Source organism: Parus major, chromosome 2 (assembly GCF_001522545.3).
Source record: "Parus major isolate Abel chromosome 2, Parus_major1.1, whole genome shotgun sequence".
NCBI lineage: Eukaryota > Metazoa > Chordata > Aves > Passeriformes > Paridae > Parus > Parus major.
In genome coordinates, this window is record NC_031769.1 from 143,344,940 (window position 1) to 143,362,856 (window position 17,917).

Here is a 17,917-nt window from a genome sequence, read left to right on the forward strand (position 1 = left end):
CTGTGGCCCAAAATTCCAGCTGACCATGACACTGTGCCTTGGAGGGCACCTCACTGGTACCAACTGCTGCAGAAAGACTAGGGGATAAATCTTGGATGGAGCACATCACTGTTGAAGGGCTTTCACTGACCTCAAATATTCATCTGCTTGGACATGCTGCCACAACCGGTGCATAGAAGAGAGGACATTCAGATGATGATTTCATTTGACATAACAAAAAAAAAACTCCAACCAATGTGATCCATTAAAAATTAAATATGCCATTTTTCCCCAGCCTAATCAGAAATCCCTCCAAGTCTGTGGCAGGAACTCCCCTGGTTTCACCAAGGCTGAAAGTGGATCCATAATTCACGAGTCCTGGTTTCATGATATTGAGAAGAAAAGGCCACTGTTTTCCATTCTTCGCTGCCTGAACTTGGATTTATACTTTATGTGTCCTTGAAGCTTTAATGCACTGATTCCGTCAAAAATCTGTGGATATAAAACCTCCACTGTACCTCCCCTCCTCTCACTGCCTGGAGGTACTGACATCAAAATACACATTTCTCCAGAGATGTGCATGATTTTGAAGTCTGTCTCATGCTCTAAGATCAGCTTGTGCAGATTGTGTCTTTGTAGGATTCTTAGTGTACAACTGGTTAATATCCCAAACCATGATTTTTTTTTTCCATTTCAGATAGAGAGCTTGTGAAGAGATATCGCATTTTTAAACTTGTAAAAAAAATTTAGGAAGAAACTTTTCCTTGGGACTTTTGAATATTTTCCCATAAAAAAAGGTATAAGCTACCTTTAAAAATTGTCTTGTTTGTGTTTGTTCAAGTACAATATAGGAGTTGTTATTATTGGTTTTGACTACAAAAGCATACCAGACAGAAGCTAAACTTTGGTTAATTTTCCCCCCTTTTAATAATAAAAATGTTTAATTTAGGGTTTGTCATCTTGAAAAAAAAATCACATTTGTTGCACAATTATAAAAGGCACATATAAATGACTTGAGGAAAGTCCACTTTCCAATCTTAAATTGATTAAATAAAAAAATTTAAAAAAAATAACATTTCAGAGTATTTTCCACCAAAAAAAAAAACCCACAAAAAAACAAAGAAAAAAAAAGCACAAAACCCCCCAAAATTACATATAACCAAATGAAACAGACAAGTGGCTAAAAAGGCCATTTTTTTTTTCCTGGAGTTTTCAGTATTATTTTCTCCATCATTAGGACAGAGGAAGTGTAGGAAACAATCTTAAATAATACATGAGATGATTTTCTAGACACTATCAATGCAAAATGAGGCAATGGTTGAAATATTTACTCCTCCAGGCAACTTCATCATGTTTTTCCTTAATACAGCATGAAAACGGAAGTAGTAAGAGAACAGAGAAGAGGTGGTTCAAAAAGAAGATCAACAGCAGAAGTGAATTCATTTCTTTGAGGTAATCCTTACTATGATGTTCACAGCTGCCTTAGTGGATCTCAAGTCCCAGAAGTCATTTTCTCTCCTCTTCAAGGATCTCCTGCCTTGCTCGAGGAGAGAACAGACACACAGATACCAGTTTCTGTGCTCAGGCTTCCTCTAATTGCAACAGGCAGATCTTTCATCAGTAATTCAAGAATCGAGCTGTAGAGCCTAAGCAGAGATTAATTTATTCCCACAAGTGATAGGTAGCTCCTGGCTATCCATAGACAGGAAAATGTGTGCAGCTTGGAACTTGGAAGCCGGTCCTCAGCCTCGTTCCCTGCAGGGTGAGCTGCTCCAAATCCACCGCAGATCCACGCATTCAAACCTGGCTGGTGTCCAGATCATCTTCACTGAGCTCTGTTTTGCTGCATGCTGGAAATTGCAGCCCCCACTTGTCCCCGTGGCCAGGGTCATCTGCCCTTGAAAAATTTAATTTTTTCAATGGAGGCAAGAGTCAAAGTTATATTGAACTCGAAATCCCCGTCATGGACGCCTGTCTTCCGGAAAGCCCCACCTGAAGTGTTGTTTTCCCAGTAATGATGCCAGTGTCCTTTGCTGTCTGCCCCAAAGCCGTACACATTCACCTAGGACGGAAGGGAGAACCAGTGTTATGGACTGGAAAGCAATTGCTCCTCATCTGAAATGCTGAAAATGAAGAAAATCTTTATTCTCAGTGTATGTACAGGCAGCAGCACCTGAGCTCCTCAGTGGCGTCCTGAGTTCTTCTGCTGCAGGACGTGACCACAGAGAAACAGCCCAGGGCCTACCCAAGGCACGTGTGCCGAGACACCTCCAGACCTGAACTCAGAGGGAAAAGGAGATTTCCATCCATTAATCCTTATTTAGCAATATGAAAATGCATTCCTATCCCTTCAGCATGACTGACCCCAGGAGATCTGTGGCTTGGGATGGGAATCTCCTCTGTAGTTGATTTAAGTCACAAAGAGTGAAAAAAAAATTTGGCGTGGTCCTGGTCTTCTAAATAATGAGTCATGGTGACCACACTTATATGCTTGATTATATGATATTTTCAGTTACTTGAGAGAGAGATGGATTTTATGTTCTTTTCATGTGTACCCACCTACAGCCTCTCCTCTCCCAAAGTCTCGTTTGTCAATGGCTATGCCTGTCTCCTCTGATGGTAACAGTCCAAACATCACCACTGATTTATTTAAGCTCAGAGTGGTGATATATCTGACTGTATTTGAATGGGCCATAGCTCCAAACCAGCTCCCTAAACCAACCACACCCAGGGCCATTCAAATACGAGCTATTTTTAAGTTCTTTCTGGTAATGTCAGAGGCCTGTTCATTGCCTGCTTACCAGAAAACAGGCTCCATCCAACCTGCTGTGACTATGATAACAATTTCTTCCAGTATCTTTAGGAGTATTTCCAACACCTCTCCAAGCAAAACAGGCTGGGGTGACCAACACTCTCATCAGCAGATGTGAGCAGGACAGGGATTTTGCCAGCAAAGTGATTTTTTTTTTCCCCCATGCTGCCAAGCCCATGATTGCAGGATTTTGTGGAGCTGACCTTGCTCTAAGCAGCTGAGTCTCCAGTCACCTTGGAGCACCTCACATCACTCAAACCAGAGAATTTCCCCAAGTAACTGCTGGAGCAAAGGCATTTACTATAACCTACAGTATAAACCCACAAGCCTGAGTTTGAAAATATGAGACAAAACATAATTCAAACTTTCACTAGCAAGATGGGCACAGATACCATTCATGTCTAGACATCTTTTGATACCAGCTGGAACCTCTGTTTATGTTTAATTATATTCTCCTGGAGTGCATTGTAAACCTTGCAATTTGCTGACATTAAAAAAATCCATCACCGTCCCTTGAGCATGTCTGCATGTTTCTGAGAAGTCTGCATATGTTTGAAGAGGTAAATAGCAGAGAAGGTGGAGAGGGGAAAACAAAGGCTGAGTGAGTGGCCAGAGGCTGTTCCTGGCTCTTCAGTGTGAAATGTCCTGATTTTTTATCCATATATCCAAAACCAGATGGACTTTACCTCATCGCATACATGGAGAGCAAACATCAAAGACAGAAGGCCTGTGGAGGGGTATCTCCCATGATGCTCCAGCCAGTTTTCATAGATGTATTTCATAAAAGCTGGATTATAAACCAGGATCTATCCAAAATTGGAGAGAAAGACTCATTAGTAAAATACCCTGGGGAAAAAAACAATGGTAGCACACAATTCCTAAAGGACACTGGGTAAGAAAGGAATAATAGTTACTCCTTGAAGGCAGGTGAAAGGCAAAAATAAGTCCCATATTAAGTGCATTCAGGAATATTTCCCATGTGCAATCACATATCAGTAGCCCTTCCTTGGTCTTGATATCCCTCCTGCTTCCAATAATGTAAATCCTGGAGATTCCTACTGAAACCAATGGGTATGAAACAACACAAGTGAGATGGAACTTTGGCATTAGCCATTCTACTCTTCCTGCAGCACCCTGCAGGTGAGCTCTGGGGAGGTGGAATCCTGAACAAGGCAAGCATGAGATGCCATGGTATGTTTCACAGAGCCACAGATTAATTTAGGTTGGAAAAGACCCCTAAGATCATCAGTTGAGCTGTAATTTGACTAGAAACATAAGAGCAGCTGCCTCTTCTGCACAATGTGCCAGCCATGTTTTGGTACCTCAATAGGTACAGAACTAAGGAAACCAAGGGCCAAATTTAAACTACCAGGGAGCCTATCAAGTTGTGAATGCTTCTTTTATCCTGTTTTTCAAACGTGAAATTTTTCTGTTCTGTGTATTTTTTTCTAACAAGACACAGAATGCATTCTTTTTTATCTCACAGAGGTTAAATCACAGAGACAGAGCACTTAAGATAAGACCTGAGAGTACAGTAAATCCAAGGACTGGTAGGAGCCCTTGGTTTTAACCCCCTCCCCTGAAAGAGGCTTTTCCCTCCATGCAGCATTTGTAATTAGAGTGACAGCACTTTAGTGCTATCTGGTTAGCTGCAAGGCTCTTCCTTTTACAAAGTCAGAGGTTAATTGCTGATATTGCATCTGTGTGTAATCTCTTCTCACAGGGTGTTTTGCATTGCAGTGTGGGAAGAAACACAGGCTTCTCCTCTCATGCTCAGGAAGCTGCTGCATATCACCATGCCCTGGGCTGCTGCCACTCAGCTGTGATGTGAGTTTAACAACCTGCCCTGGTGCTTCTCGCAGGGCTTTTGCAGAGGTTATCATGTACCTCACAACAGGCAAGGATGAGTTAAGGGATGATTTAATGCACCCTAGAGGTCCATGGTTTCAAACAAAGGAAAATAAACTGATATTAGTTCAGGCTCTCACCTCACTTTGGCAAAATCTGACCTCCTGAATGAAAGGTAAGTGCTTCAATTTGTAATTTTAATGTTCTGGAGCTAATGTCATGCTTTAACAGCCCTTGAGGGACTAGACACCCATACTTCTTTAGAAAATCAGTCTCTCCAAAGGCTGAGAGAATGAGACCTTTATTTTCCTGGAAGCTCCACAGAAGAGGTTCTTCCTCTCCCACACAGCCTGCCTTGGTTATATCCTCAAACCATGCAGCCACAACACCAGAAGTCTTTGCACAGTGGCTAAAGTTCCTACATGGGAATTAACATCCTGCCCCATGGCAAATCCTGCCTCCAGCCTGTCCTCTCATGCAAACTGTGCTTGAACATTGCCTGTGAGACCTGTAATACACCTGGAGCAAAACCTTCCTGGACTTGGCCTCAGCTCAGCCTCCAGGCATGTTTATTTGGCTACAGGTAATTACTGCAGCTGTGGGCTAAGAGCCCAACACCAGGAATTCTCCACTGACTTGGGAACACACAGCTTTATTTGTTCAGAGTTCATTTAGCTCCTTATTACAAGGAACTGACCTGGGAGTGAGAAACATCCTTGGTGTTCAAATATTAAAACTGTTTAAGAAAACCTCTGAAGTCTCTCCTCAGCATCATTACATACAAATGACTGCAATGGGTAAGAACAGAGCAGTTTCTGTGGAGGACAATGCTGCACTTTTAATGTCCCTGAGCAGCACCAGAGGAAGTGATGCAACCTTCAGAACAGTGTCCATGCAATGGCATAGCCACAAGAGCAATTTCTTTCCAACCACAGTTATTTAGTGGTTGATCTATGGCCTAAATGGCACACAGGAGCCAAATCTTTAGCTTAGCTGAGCCTTATAAAGTGTCTGTATTTTGGCTGCAACTTTTTATGAATGTCAAGGGCTTGCTTGGATTTTTGCAGTCTACCAAAGAGGCGAAGGACCTACAAATAAATTAGCAGAACAAATCCACCAATCAGCCAGCAATGCTCACCTTTTCTTTTTTGACTTTGATTTTCCTTGGAACTGGAACATATGTGCTGTTAAAGAAAAAAAAAAAATAAAGAGCACCATGAGAAATAAAAGCCAAACTTATTAGTCTTTTCATGTAATTCCAAAGAAAAAATATTATTCAAGTAAAGTAATAAATTCCAATTATTAGACAGTAGTAAACTCAAGAAGTTGCTGTAAAATGAGGCTGCAATTAAGTAACACAGCAGGAAAAGAACTGAGTTGTCACTGCAGCAATTTTATAGGAAACTATTACGTTCTTAAATATTCAAGTTAATTATTGACAGTAGGACACCAAAGATTGAGTTGAGAATACACTGTAGAGTCAATACTAAGTGGAGATCGAGACTTCTAATTCTTGGATCATTATTGCTGCAGTCTAGGCTCTTTGATGATGGGAAAGACTTTCCGTTTGATTTCATGGCAGGAAAACCTTCTCCCACCAGGGGGAGACTTTTCCTCTCCTAACACTCGGAGCCACCACAGGCTTCTCAGAGTCGGTGGCAGCAGAGCTCACCAGTTCTCTGGTTATATGAAACTCGGGCATTCCCAGTACACAGCCCCTCACAGAAAGCTATTTCCCTCCTCCCCAGGGTGATGCTGAAGGCCAGCATAAAATTTCCAAGTTACACCTTATGACTGGGTTGAAATCACGAGTCATATCTTGAAAATGAAAGAAACTTTTATTCCCTGTATCTCATGCTCAGTGTGTGCTGGCATTGCACTCATCACGAGTGTGTAAGGAAAAAAAAATCATCCTGAGTTTGTTTCAAGTGAAAGAATTTGGGTGAGCTGGGAATTGGAAGATATCCCAAAACATATCCTGCACACTTTTTAGATGGGTTGTGGTAAATCACCAAAGCCTTACATTAGTTCAGTATGAATGTTTTAGCTTGGGTTTTGATGACAAGGTTCCTGTCATTAAGGTTTTATTTTCTTTGAACCACAGAACATCATCACTTTTAAAACTTAGTCTAAATCTTCCCAAACCAGTGGTGACCTGGCAAAGCTCTCCTGACCTGCAGTCTGTGCTCTGGGCTGGAGGCAATGGGAGAGGTGATGGGTGGTTCCAACACTCCTAAGAGGTGATGCTGCTGGGGAAAGGGACACTCATGCAGACCTCTCAACCTGGTCTCAGTAAACTTCCCTTGCAGCTGCAGCCCATGCCTGACCTTGATCAGCAAATCAGTAAACACAGTCTTGGAGATCCCATGCCCTTTTTGTGCTCATAAAGTCTAAAAGGGCTTCTTTGCCGCTAGAATCTCCTTAATATCATATAAATAAACAGTTAATCTTTTCTAAAAAGGTGATGTGGAGGGAACAAGAGAGCTGTGTTTCATGGATAGATACAGCAGAAGACCAAAGAAACGAATATGCAGCGTTCATGACAGTACTTGTGGACATCTCTGATCTAACCAGGAAATACATCAGTCAAATGGGACTGAGAATGTCTGAGAGAATCACTCAGCTATTAATTAAAGCTAATATTAAGGCAATCTGAAGTTTGACTTCTGTTTTGAATCCTAAAAATTGCAAGAATTATGATAATACTAAGAGAAGAATATGTTTAACTCACAGGTGTTGAGTTTTAGGAAATTATTTCATTTAGCTGAAATACAGAAAATTAAACACTGAGTGGAAGTCTAACCAATACAGGATGCTTATCTTTTTTTATCTATGAGTACACTTGGGATTTTGTTAGCCTAAACTCAGCTGACACTATGCAGCCTGTGCACATGGAACAACGCCCAAGCACACCAGGGTAAGGAGATAAGTACTTCTTCCTTTCTAAAATACTGACTTTCAAATGTGTTTTGTTTTTATTTCATGCTTTCTCTCCTTTAAAAATGTGCACTCAACAATTTCCTCATACCCATTATCTGACACTGTGTGTTTAATGCGTGCTCCTAGGTTAATTCTACAAGGCTAAAATTATGCTATGTGCATTGCTATGATTTGTATGCTTATGATTTTCTGCTTTTATTATTCCAGCTTATTAATTACACAATTTCCCTGTTTTGAGAATGGCAAATATCTTAAAATAGTGGTATTTCTTTCATGTGGTTAAATACTCACTAATTTATACCAGATGCTTACCAAGCCCCTGTATACAATCCAATTATAAATATATAATAAATCCTGCAATTTATTAAGCAAAGGTGTTTTCCTTTTCACTTGCTGTGACTACATTGTGGTCAACCAGTTATGCCTTATTCATAGGCTAAGAGCTCACTTGAAATCAGAGCAGGGCTCAGGGAAGTACCAAGAGCTTTCTCCCAGGGCAGGGACAGGCAGTGCACCTGCCTGCAGAACCTGTGTCCATGTAAATTATAGAACAATAGAACCATTTAGGTTGGAAAGACCTCTAAGATCATTGAGTCCAACAGTTAACCCACCACTGCCAAGTCATCACCAAAGCATGTCCCTAAGTGCCACACCTATAAGTTTCTTAAAATTCCTTCAGGGATGGTGACACCACCACTCCCATGGACAGCCTGCTTCAGTGCTGGACAACTCTTTTGGCAAAGAAATTGTTTTTGACATTCAATCTAAACCTCCCTGGTGAAACTTGAGGCATATCCTCTTTTCCTTGTTACTTGAGAAAAGAGGACAACCCTCACCTGGCTACAGCCTCCTGTCAGGGAGCTGTAGAGAGTAGTAAGGTCCCCCCTGAGCCTCCTTTACTCCAGGATGAACGCCCCCAGCTTCCCCTCATCAGATTTGTGCTGCAGACCCTTCTCTGGACAGGCTTCAGCCCCTCAGTGATGTTCTTGTAGTGAGTGGTACACTTTTTTAAGTGTACTGATTTTCCCAAGTTATGAGTGTGTCTTGAAAGTGGGTTTTTTTCAAGCCAGTTTATGACTGTATATATTAAATGCTGGTGATAAAAAAGGTTTAAGAAAGCTAACACAGATTTGTTACAAGTTAAGGGAATCTTAATAAGAAATAAAAAGAATCTAACATGTATCTACAAAGAAAGAATAGAAAATGAAGAGAAAAAATAAAACTGCATTTGTTTTTCCATGAAAGAGTTTTACTTAAAATTGCAAAGTGGGTCTTATGTCCAGTCAACATGCCCAAGACACACTTTTACAAGTTTAAATTTTCTGAGACTTTGAAATTGGGAAAAAAGTTGAAATGTCTTGAAATATTTCTCCCTGGAGTAAAGCAATCTGATCTGCTCTTGCTGCCTATGTGTAGCTGAGTGTCACCAAGCGATCCCACACGGCTGTGGTTCCACATCCAGCAGATAACCTTGCACACAGTACAAATGTCACATATTTCATTCTCTGGATTAGGAAAAGCCAGCTTACAGGAAGGAAGAGAATCTGCTAGCAGGCTTCCAGAAGAAACATGCATTTTGATCACATTTCTAATTCTGGTGCTGCCATAAATATATCTAGCAGGAGATAACCTTTACTTCTGACAGCATTCAAAAAAGAACTGGAGAATAAATTCCAGTGTGTCACATTATTGCCAAGTAGAACTCTTGAATTTTAGGCTAAGTCATGGAGGTGACACATAAAACATTGTTTCTTCTGAACAGTTCTCAGCCAAGTTCCACCAGGAAAGACAGACCAAGCTGCTGACCAACCTGTCCAGGGGAGCTCATCCTCAAGTGCTGCAGTCTGCATCTGCTCTTAGGGGAGCAACCTGCACTCTCCTCATCCTCTTCTGCAAGTGTACTGACTCCCAAGGATCCAGAGAGGAGGAGGGATGAGCAGAAGCCCTAAATGAGGCAGTGAACTCCAAAGCTTATGAGCCTTTTGATCAAACTGGTCATCTCCACCAGCAAAAACTCCCCTTTTCATTTCTCTGAGACCACAGGGATGTAAGAGACTGGATCTTGATCTTTGCCTCAACAACTGCAATATAACATTAAGCTTTTCCTAGAAATCAAGTGTTTAGGGCTGAACTCTGACTTGAGTGGGTCTGCAAAGCTCCCTAGGCCTTATGAGAAGCAGGGACTTGCCCCACACAGGCAAACATCTCCTACAGCAACGTGAAGTACAGAGCTCCCACCCCTTGTGCCTGCCCTTACTCACAAGTTGATGGTGCCTGTGGTGAGAGCGGTGACAACCCAGCGCAGGTCCAGGGTTTTGAAGGGGATCAGGATCATGCTCACATTTGCTGCCAGCTCTTTGTAGCTCTCAGGATAAACAAAGTGGTGAGTGGTCTTGCTCCCAACATCTGATTCGTAGCCAGCAGTGGGGGCACGATTCATTCTGCAGCCCGAAAATAAGAATTGAGATAGAAGAGGAATTAGGTAAGTACAAGTACTTAGGTGAATTTTCACCAAGTCATTTGCTTGAGATGCAGGTGGCTAAGGGGAGTGCTATATGCAGGGTCTTCAGACAGCCCTGACAGATGTAAGGGTCCTCAGGCAAGCTGGAATGATCATAACCCATATGATTGAACAGTAAATGAAAGCTCAGCCTTAGTGTGGAATTCCTTGGACTGAACAGGAGTGTCTACGAAGCAGGTGTGTCTCTGAGCACATCCCTGCATTCCCTTTACAGTCATTAAAAGAGTGGAGAGCCCATGAGGACACATCTCACTTCATCCTAAAGCTGCATCCTCCAGCTGGTGAGAAAAACATTGCCCTGAGGTACATCAGCTTGACTTCTTGCAGTTCCATTTCCCCCTTATCCATACAGGTGTATTTGAATGTCTTGGGTCAAGGTAATAAACCATGCTGTGTTTGATGAGAAATAGCAAATATTCCTTATGGTTCTCCCACAAAAAGGCACCAAATCAGTGCCAAATAGACACAAATACAGGACCTGCTGCTGACCCTTCATTTACTCAAACCTTACTTTGACTTTGTAGGATGTACTCCACAGATACTCGGGGTCACTCTGCACACACATGGGGTGCTTTAGGTAACCCTGGGGTCAGTCCATGGAGATCTGCCCAGGGCCTCCAGGGCTCAGTTAAGATGTGTTGGCTAAACAGGGCTGCCCTACCTTATGTTGGAGGTATCACAGATTGACAGAATCAAAGGATATTCTCAGCTGGAAGGGATCCACAAGGATCATTGAGTCCAACTCTTAAATGAGTGGCCCATATAGGGAACAGAGAGGGATTTCTGAACTCAGGACTGCAGAAATGCCTCTGTGCCTGTGTTCACTTCTGAAAGCCAATCTGGGAACACATCAGCAATTCTCTCCCTGCTGCTTTAGCTCCTCAGTGGCAGAGATTTGCATATTTCTGTGGTGCAGCACGTTGTACATTAGAGATCCCTGAAGCAACTTGCATGACTCCATGGTGCTGTGTAAAACCATGGAGAAATCCCTCAGTTGTCTCTGAGGAAAATGTTGTTTTTTTTTTCCTGCAATAACATTAGATCAGCTCCTGGCAGAAGCACAGGGAGGACAAGGAAGGATGTAGCTGACGAGGTAATGAGGAGCATCATACATTGCCAGACAACATGCTGCCCTGGTTAATGATAACAGGAGATGCAAAATCTGTTTATCAAGTCTATGCCAGGCTGTGTTATTACAGTTCTCCCCCAGGTGAATTACTTAAGTTTCTTCTAACTCCCTTCAAGGGAGTTATTAGTGTAGTTAGAATATCCTGCCAGCCTTGTGGATTTGTTATTGAGTTCCCTGTTACTGGCTTCCCTGCCAGTGACCCACAGCATACCATGTAGAAATACTGGAAAAGCACAGGACTTTCTGTGTTTTACCTTGAGATTAGTCAGTCAAAGGTATAAAATATGGGTGTTTCTTTCCATCAAGACAAAAACAAGGGTGACATGTTGGTCATCTTACAATCTGCCCTTGGGTCTCTGTGCCTTTCCTGCCACCCATGGTGGGGCTGTCGGTGCCAGATGGCAGAAGGCAGCGTTCACACCCAGTCTCAGCAGGAAGGACCAAGCAGGAACTTCCTTCTGTCATGGAAGGAGCTAGTTATACAAATAAAAGTGGGCTGGAACATGCTGTTTGGAAGGAAAGGTGCCCCCTCAGACTCCTTGGCTCTCCACAGCACTTGGCTGTATTGCCAGAGGATGTGGAAGTGAATTTCAGGTCACCAGAGATTTTGGGTTTGATGCACGGAGGTGTCACCTTCCCTGCACGAATTCCCACGGTGAATCCTAAAACCTTGTGCAATTGTTTCAGATCTGGCTTAAGATGGCTTAAATATAAATCTGAGACTGGAAGGTTCACTAAGTCACCAAGAGTTTTGTCCTTGTCAGGGATGGCTGGCTATGGGATGGGCAAGGCCTTGGAGCAGAAACATGCACCTTAGCTATTACTACCAGCTTTTGAGTCTGGCAAAGTCTTTTCTGCACAACTCTGGAAATGTAGGACAGGCAATAGAAGAAAGTCCACACAGGAACAGGGCTGTCTCCATATGGGAGGACTCAGAGTTAAACATAAATGCACCACAGCATCCCACATTTGCAGCTGCCCCACATTTACAACCTGTAGGAATAATGTTGAGGGCTCTTCCTTTCCCTTCATGGATCTGAAGGACAGCTTGGTGCCTCTGCCTTTGGGGAGGTACTTTTGGCAGGGAGCAACTCCTGATATGATTTGTGAAGATTTAGATGCCATCTGAAGACTCTATGCCATGTTCAAGCCACATCAGACGCCAAGGTGGCTTAACAATTCAAACAGTGTTGATCCTCTGTTGATTTATTCTTGACTTCAGAGCACAGTTTCCTTCTAAGGCTTTTGATGCTTCTGAGAGAATAATCCCACATGTGGCATTTCAAGAGCAATCCCTCCCTTCCTGCTCTTTATTGCTCTCCAAATTGTGCTGTGCTGGCAGCTGTGGTGTGAAAGGCAGATGACACATTGGAGATGAACTCAGTCCAGATATTTTGGCTGCCCTCTGCATGATAAGCCCTGCTTGCCTAGTTCCTGCTTGCCTTTCAGTGGAACAAAGTGGCCAACCTTGTTGCCTCAAAAGGGAAAGGCAATGCCATGCTTTACAAATTCCCTGTAGCCAAACAGGTGACTCTGGTCCACTGAAAGGCGTCTTTGGTTCCCCCACATCACCACTGTTTAAGAGTGAGCTGGTGCAAGAAAGTCAAATCTAACACAGTCAGTTAAATGCCTAAAAGATCGCTCGTGAGCACTGGCTGCAGAAGTAACTTTTACTCCTAAGTGCAAATCTTTTTTCACCTACATTTTTCAACACAGGCAGTTACAGATTGTGCAGAACAAGCTACAGTATCAATACCTATTAATGTTTCTTTGTCCAAGCTAAAACATGAGGTCCTAGCTCCAACACTCATAGTTTAATCCCCCTGAAACTTAGGCTTGAGTTAAGTACCAGCTTTCACTAGACAGACCCTGAAACCTTGTTTACTCACTTGTACCTCCCCAAATACCAATTTAGAGTGTGAATTTTAGACAAGAGAGGCATCTGTGGCTGAGGTGGTTTCCACTCACCTGAGCACAAAGTCATGGGAGTCGATATCCTGGCCGTACTGAGACTGCCGGAGGTTGCCGGAGTTGCCCACGACGGCGCAGCGCCTGCAGGTGTAGGAGCCCCGCTCCTGCAGCGGATCCCTGTCCCCAGGGATGAGCCCAAACAGCTCTGTGAGAGTGGCATTCAAACTCTTCGGAGCTTTCTCTCCTTGCAGTTTCTGTCAGGGAGAAAAATTGCTCCAGGTTACTGACACAGGCAGCTTTTCTGTGAGCTAGAGACGGCTTGAAATGTCTCCTCCAAGAGCATTCCTCCATCTACCCACAGATGTTGCCTTCTGCAGCACAAGGCTTCAGGCTAGGAGCCGAAGTGTGAAAAAAATCAAGTGGAAAATCCCTTAACTTTTTAAACTTGCCTTCCTTTTTCTCCTTCTCATCAAATTCTCACACTTCCTCAAGTCTCTATCTAGACATGATAGAACAGATCAAGCATCTTCCCCGAGGCTGGCCTTAGGAGAATAAATGTTCCTCTGGTGTTCTATAGGCCTAAACATACTCTGGGTCAAGTATCTTCTGTTAGGATACATGTAAGATTTCTTTTAACTCTCCTACAAATGACAGAAAAGTCTCAGGGGAGCTGATTGAAGACAGACATGGATATCTCTGCCACAAATTTTGGCATATGCCAGGTGTGGGAGAGGGAAATGGGAAGTGAACTGTGGAGGAACCAGCTGCTCATGCAATAAGAAACTCTACTAGAGTTAGCCCTGAGGGCTGGAGATGTATAATCATGTAAAAAAAATCTCCAGGATGAAGAAAAGCACCCGGACCTTGGTCATTGTGTCTGTTGCCATGGAGGGAAACTCTGTTGTGTTGCAGCTCTGTGGTGCATGGTGGAAACAATGGCTGGATTGGGAAGGTCCAGGCACCGTGCAGGGCAGGTGATGGTCACACACTCCCGTTCTGGGGCTCAGCTCTCAGACATTTTCTGCAGAGCTTGGGAGTACTGGCATGCTCACAAACAGCACTGCCCACCCTCGTGCTGCCACTCGCTTCCAAGCTCACAAAAGGAGAGTGGCTGCAGCACAAAATAGTCCAAAAAGGCTCTGTCTTGCTCTGCCAGCCCCAGGGCATGGAAAGACAGGGAGGGACAGAAGAGAAACACCTTTTCCCACGACTCCTAGGAATGGCCTGGGCTAATTTGGCTTTAGTTTCTAATGTGTTTCCCTTGACTGCACCAGGAACTGATAATTTGTCCTGCTATCTCCCTCTCACACACAAACACAAACAGGTGCAGCACTGTAATTTTTTGTTTAAATTCTGTGCTTTTTGCAGGACCTTATTTGCACTGAAATGAACAACAGGTCTCTGGAGCTCAGAGCTAGAAGATGACATTGAGAAATTGAAACAAAGTAGACAAAGAAATCATATATATATACATATGCAGACTTAAGCATATGCAGACTTAATCATCCCACTAATCCTTTCTAATCTATATACTTGCATATGGACTGCACAAGGTGATTAGGATGCAAGGTAATTAGGATGACCAGACAAGCACTGTAATTGTGGCCATGTGTGTCACTATTCAGTGCAAGGCTCAATTATATATAAAAAAAGGTCATCTTCTGAATCTGTGTGTGATGCAACAACAAACACATGGCTACGTATCTGAACTCTTGTGTGTTCTTTATTAATCGAATCTAGCCTCATCTTGCTCTGAATATGAGAAAAACAATGTTAGAAAACCTGCAGCCTTCAAAACAATTTGAGACTTCACAGATGTCACAGAGTGTAGTACAGGTGCATAATGTAGTAAAATACAGTATTTTCTAAAAAAGGAACTTATTTTGAGTTATTTGAACAAACATTTGCATTCATCCATACATACTCTCTGTCTCAGTAAAGATGGGCTGATTCTTAACTGTCTTTCAGAAATGAAAAGGAAACCCATCAAAATCTCACCCTTGAACTGATTTTCCCTGAGAAAATTCAGAACAGGAAGGCAATTTTCAGAAAAGTCCAAGTACCTGGGTGCCCCTTTTAAGTTAAATTTTCTTTTCATTCAGATTGACAGCTTCAGAAAAGGGAAAGACCTGGATTATTGATGCATTTTTGCTGTATTAAAATAGTAAGAAACATCCTGGACAGGCTCCTCCATTTACAGATCTCAGGCATTCACCATTCTTTTATGCTTCTGTCTAGAGTAAGTCTACTGCAACCAAGCTGAAACATGGGAACTAACATCAACCTGAAAGCACGACACCACTGTCCTACAATCCTTCTGTTGTACACAACTTCCATAGGAAAGACCATTACTAATGTTAGAGATTCTCTCAGTGCCCTCTAATAGGGTGATGACCTTATTGCATTGTGTGTTGAACACCCATACAATGACACATCTGTCCTTAACTCATTTTAAGTGCTCTGTTCTGATTTCTCAGGGATTATCTGATTGAACTATACATTTCAGGACTAATCTTCTATCAACACTGGTTAGTCTTTGACGTTTCAGCAAAACAGAGAAGAGGAAGCAACAAAGCTGGTTAACTCCAAGGCATATTCAGCTAGTAAATATTCAGACTTGGCATGCACAATTCTTTATACAGTTCCTTATTGCACAATATTTGCTTGGCTTATTGAAAAAAAAGCCATTTTAATAGCATTACAATTACAAGACGATTATAGTTCACTTTCCCACACCAAACTTTTTTTTTTTTTCTTTTTTTTTTCTTTTTTTTTTTTTTTCTTTTTTCCTTATCAAGCTCTTTCCAGTCTGGCCTTTCCCATAAATCAACAAAAGCACAGAGTGGAAGTCTGTGAGTGAGAGCCTGTGGCTCTGCTAGGACAGCAGCATCCTCCCTCCAAATGCTGTAGATGTGTCACAGGGATATGTGTATGGATATAACTGCTAAGAGCAGCCTTAACTACACTGAAATGCTTGACCCCTATGTCCTGAGTGAAGTGGCTGCTTTTCTCAGAAGCAAGTAATACGTGTATCTAAAGAAGCAGTTCATGTTTTTGTCCAAGATCATAAAGCATCTTAACCCATCTTGTGTCCACATATAAAATATCACTGGATTACTAAACAGTCCAGCTTCCCTCCATAAAATATTTGTGTGTCACTTGAGAGTCACCTCTCCACCTCAGGTTGTTAAAAACTATATTTGGGAGTTCAGATTGAGAAGTTTCCTAAATCATCTCCCAGCCTTAGAAACTCCCCATTTCACATACAGAAGTGAGCTAGCAAGAAAACAAAAAAGGCAAGAAAAAAGAACCCTCAAAGTTCATGCACTCCCTTTCTTTACCCATGAATGGCTCTCCAAGGAAGAGCCTGTTCCCTCCTCATCGCTGTGCACGCCCCCACTAAGGAGGACAAGGGATTTGCTGCTTTTTTAAACTTCTCAGTAGGCTTCACTGGGTTCTCCAACACCATCACACTGACAGCACTACCAAGCAGAAATACCCAAAACTTGGCTAAGGGGTTGCAAAGGGAGATTGTGAATTCAGCCAAGGCTGCTCAGAGCTAATGGCTTGGAGTGGTGAGGACACAGCTACAGTCATACAATCACAAAATGGTTTGGGTTGGAAGAGGCCTTAAAGGTCATCTCATTCCAACACCCCTGCCATGAGCAGGCACAGGTCCCATTAGACCAGATTGCTCCAAGCCCCATCCAACCTTGCCTTACCAGGGATGGGGCATCCACTTCTCTGGGCAGCCTGTGCCAGTGCCTCACCACACTCAAAGGAAAGAATTTCTTCTTAATAACTGATCTTAACCTGCCCTCTTCCAGGTTAAAGCCATTCCTTCTTGTCATATCAGACCCTGTCCCTTGTGACAAGCTCTGTTGTAGCCCCTTTAGATATTGAAAGCTGGCAATAGAGTTTTCCCAGAGCCTTCTCTTCCCCAAGTTCAACAACCCCAATTCTCTCAGTCTGTCTGAACAAGAAAGGTGTTCCAGCTATCTTCCCAGGCCTCCTCTGGACTTGCTCCAAGACATCCATGTCCTTTTTATCTTGGGGCCTCTCAAAGGAGCCAGGGGGAACCACAAGGGAAAGCTCTCCTGCTGTACATCCTGCACCCATGGCCAAGTTTGCCAGCACATTAAACACATCTTCAAAATCCCAAATCATTATCAGGTAGAATAGATTAGTCTGCAATCACTGGTGTGGTGTGGATGCAGACAGAAGATGGACCAAGGCAGAACCCTTGTGGTGGACAGACAGGTACAGCTGTGGGTCTGGCAGCAGCCAGCACTGGTGAGGCAGCCCCAGAACACAGCCAGGCAGCCTGGGGGAAGTTGGGGTAGCAATACTGGGGTTTGTGGCTTTTCTAATCTTTTTTAACTGTTTTTAAAAGATAAAGAGCAAATAAAGCTCCATGAGAATCTCTTTTGCACAGCTACTAATTGCCTCACTGCTGCAGTTTGGAGGCATTAACACCCATGCAACACTTCCCAGCTACAAGATTAATCCTACCAACAGTCTGGTGGGGCAAATCCAGGTAATCTCTGTTCTACAGACTCAAGGAAAGTTTAAAAGGAAATCATCAGGAAATTTTAAAAATGCCTCTTTCGTCTGGAAAATATGGCTTTATTCCTGTTATTATTTAATGTCCTTCAATTACTATGCACCTAAGAGTTGAAGGGGAAGAATAGAGGAACTGTCAAGAGTTTGGGCTTTGTTTAATGATCTGTGTAGTCAGAAAATTTCCTTCTCAAATATAAATATGTATGTGCATATA

At 42.8% G+C, this 17,917-nt stretch overlaps 1 protein-coding gene across 3 annotated transcripts in view; it reads right to left on the reverse strand.

The window, feature by feature from the left end:
* Positions 1-1,093: 1,093 nt before the first annotated feature.
* ST3GAL1 (ST3 beta-galactoside alpha-2,3-sialyltransferase 1) overlaps positions 1,094-17,917 on the reverse strand; it is a 74,176-nt gene continuing 57,352 nt past the window's right edge. For all 3 annotated transcript variants that reach the window (XM_015619598.2, XM_015619596.2, XM_033512461.1), the window contains 5 exons: positions 13,198-13,394; positions 9,841-10,020; positions 5,778-5,823; positions 3,478-3,597; positions 1,094-2,041 (listed from right to left, as the gene is read on the reverse strand). In XM_015619598.2, coding sequence (XP_015475084.1) covers positions 1,868-2,041; positions 3,478-3,597; positions 5,778-5,823; positions 9,841-10,020; positions 13,198-13,394 — 717 coding nt within the window. In that variant the 3' untranslated portion in view covers positions 1,094-1,867. The remainder of the gene's footprint in view (positions 2,042-3,477; positions 3,598-5,777; positions 5,824-9,840; positions 10,021-13,197; positions 13,395-17,917) is intronic.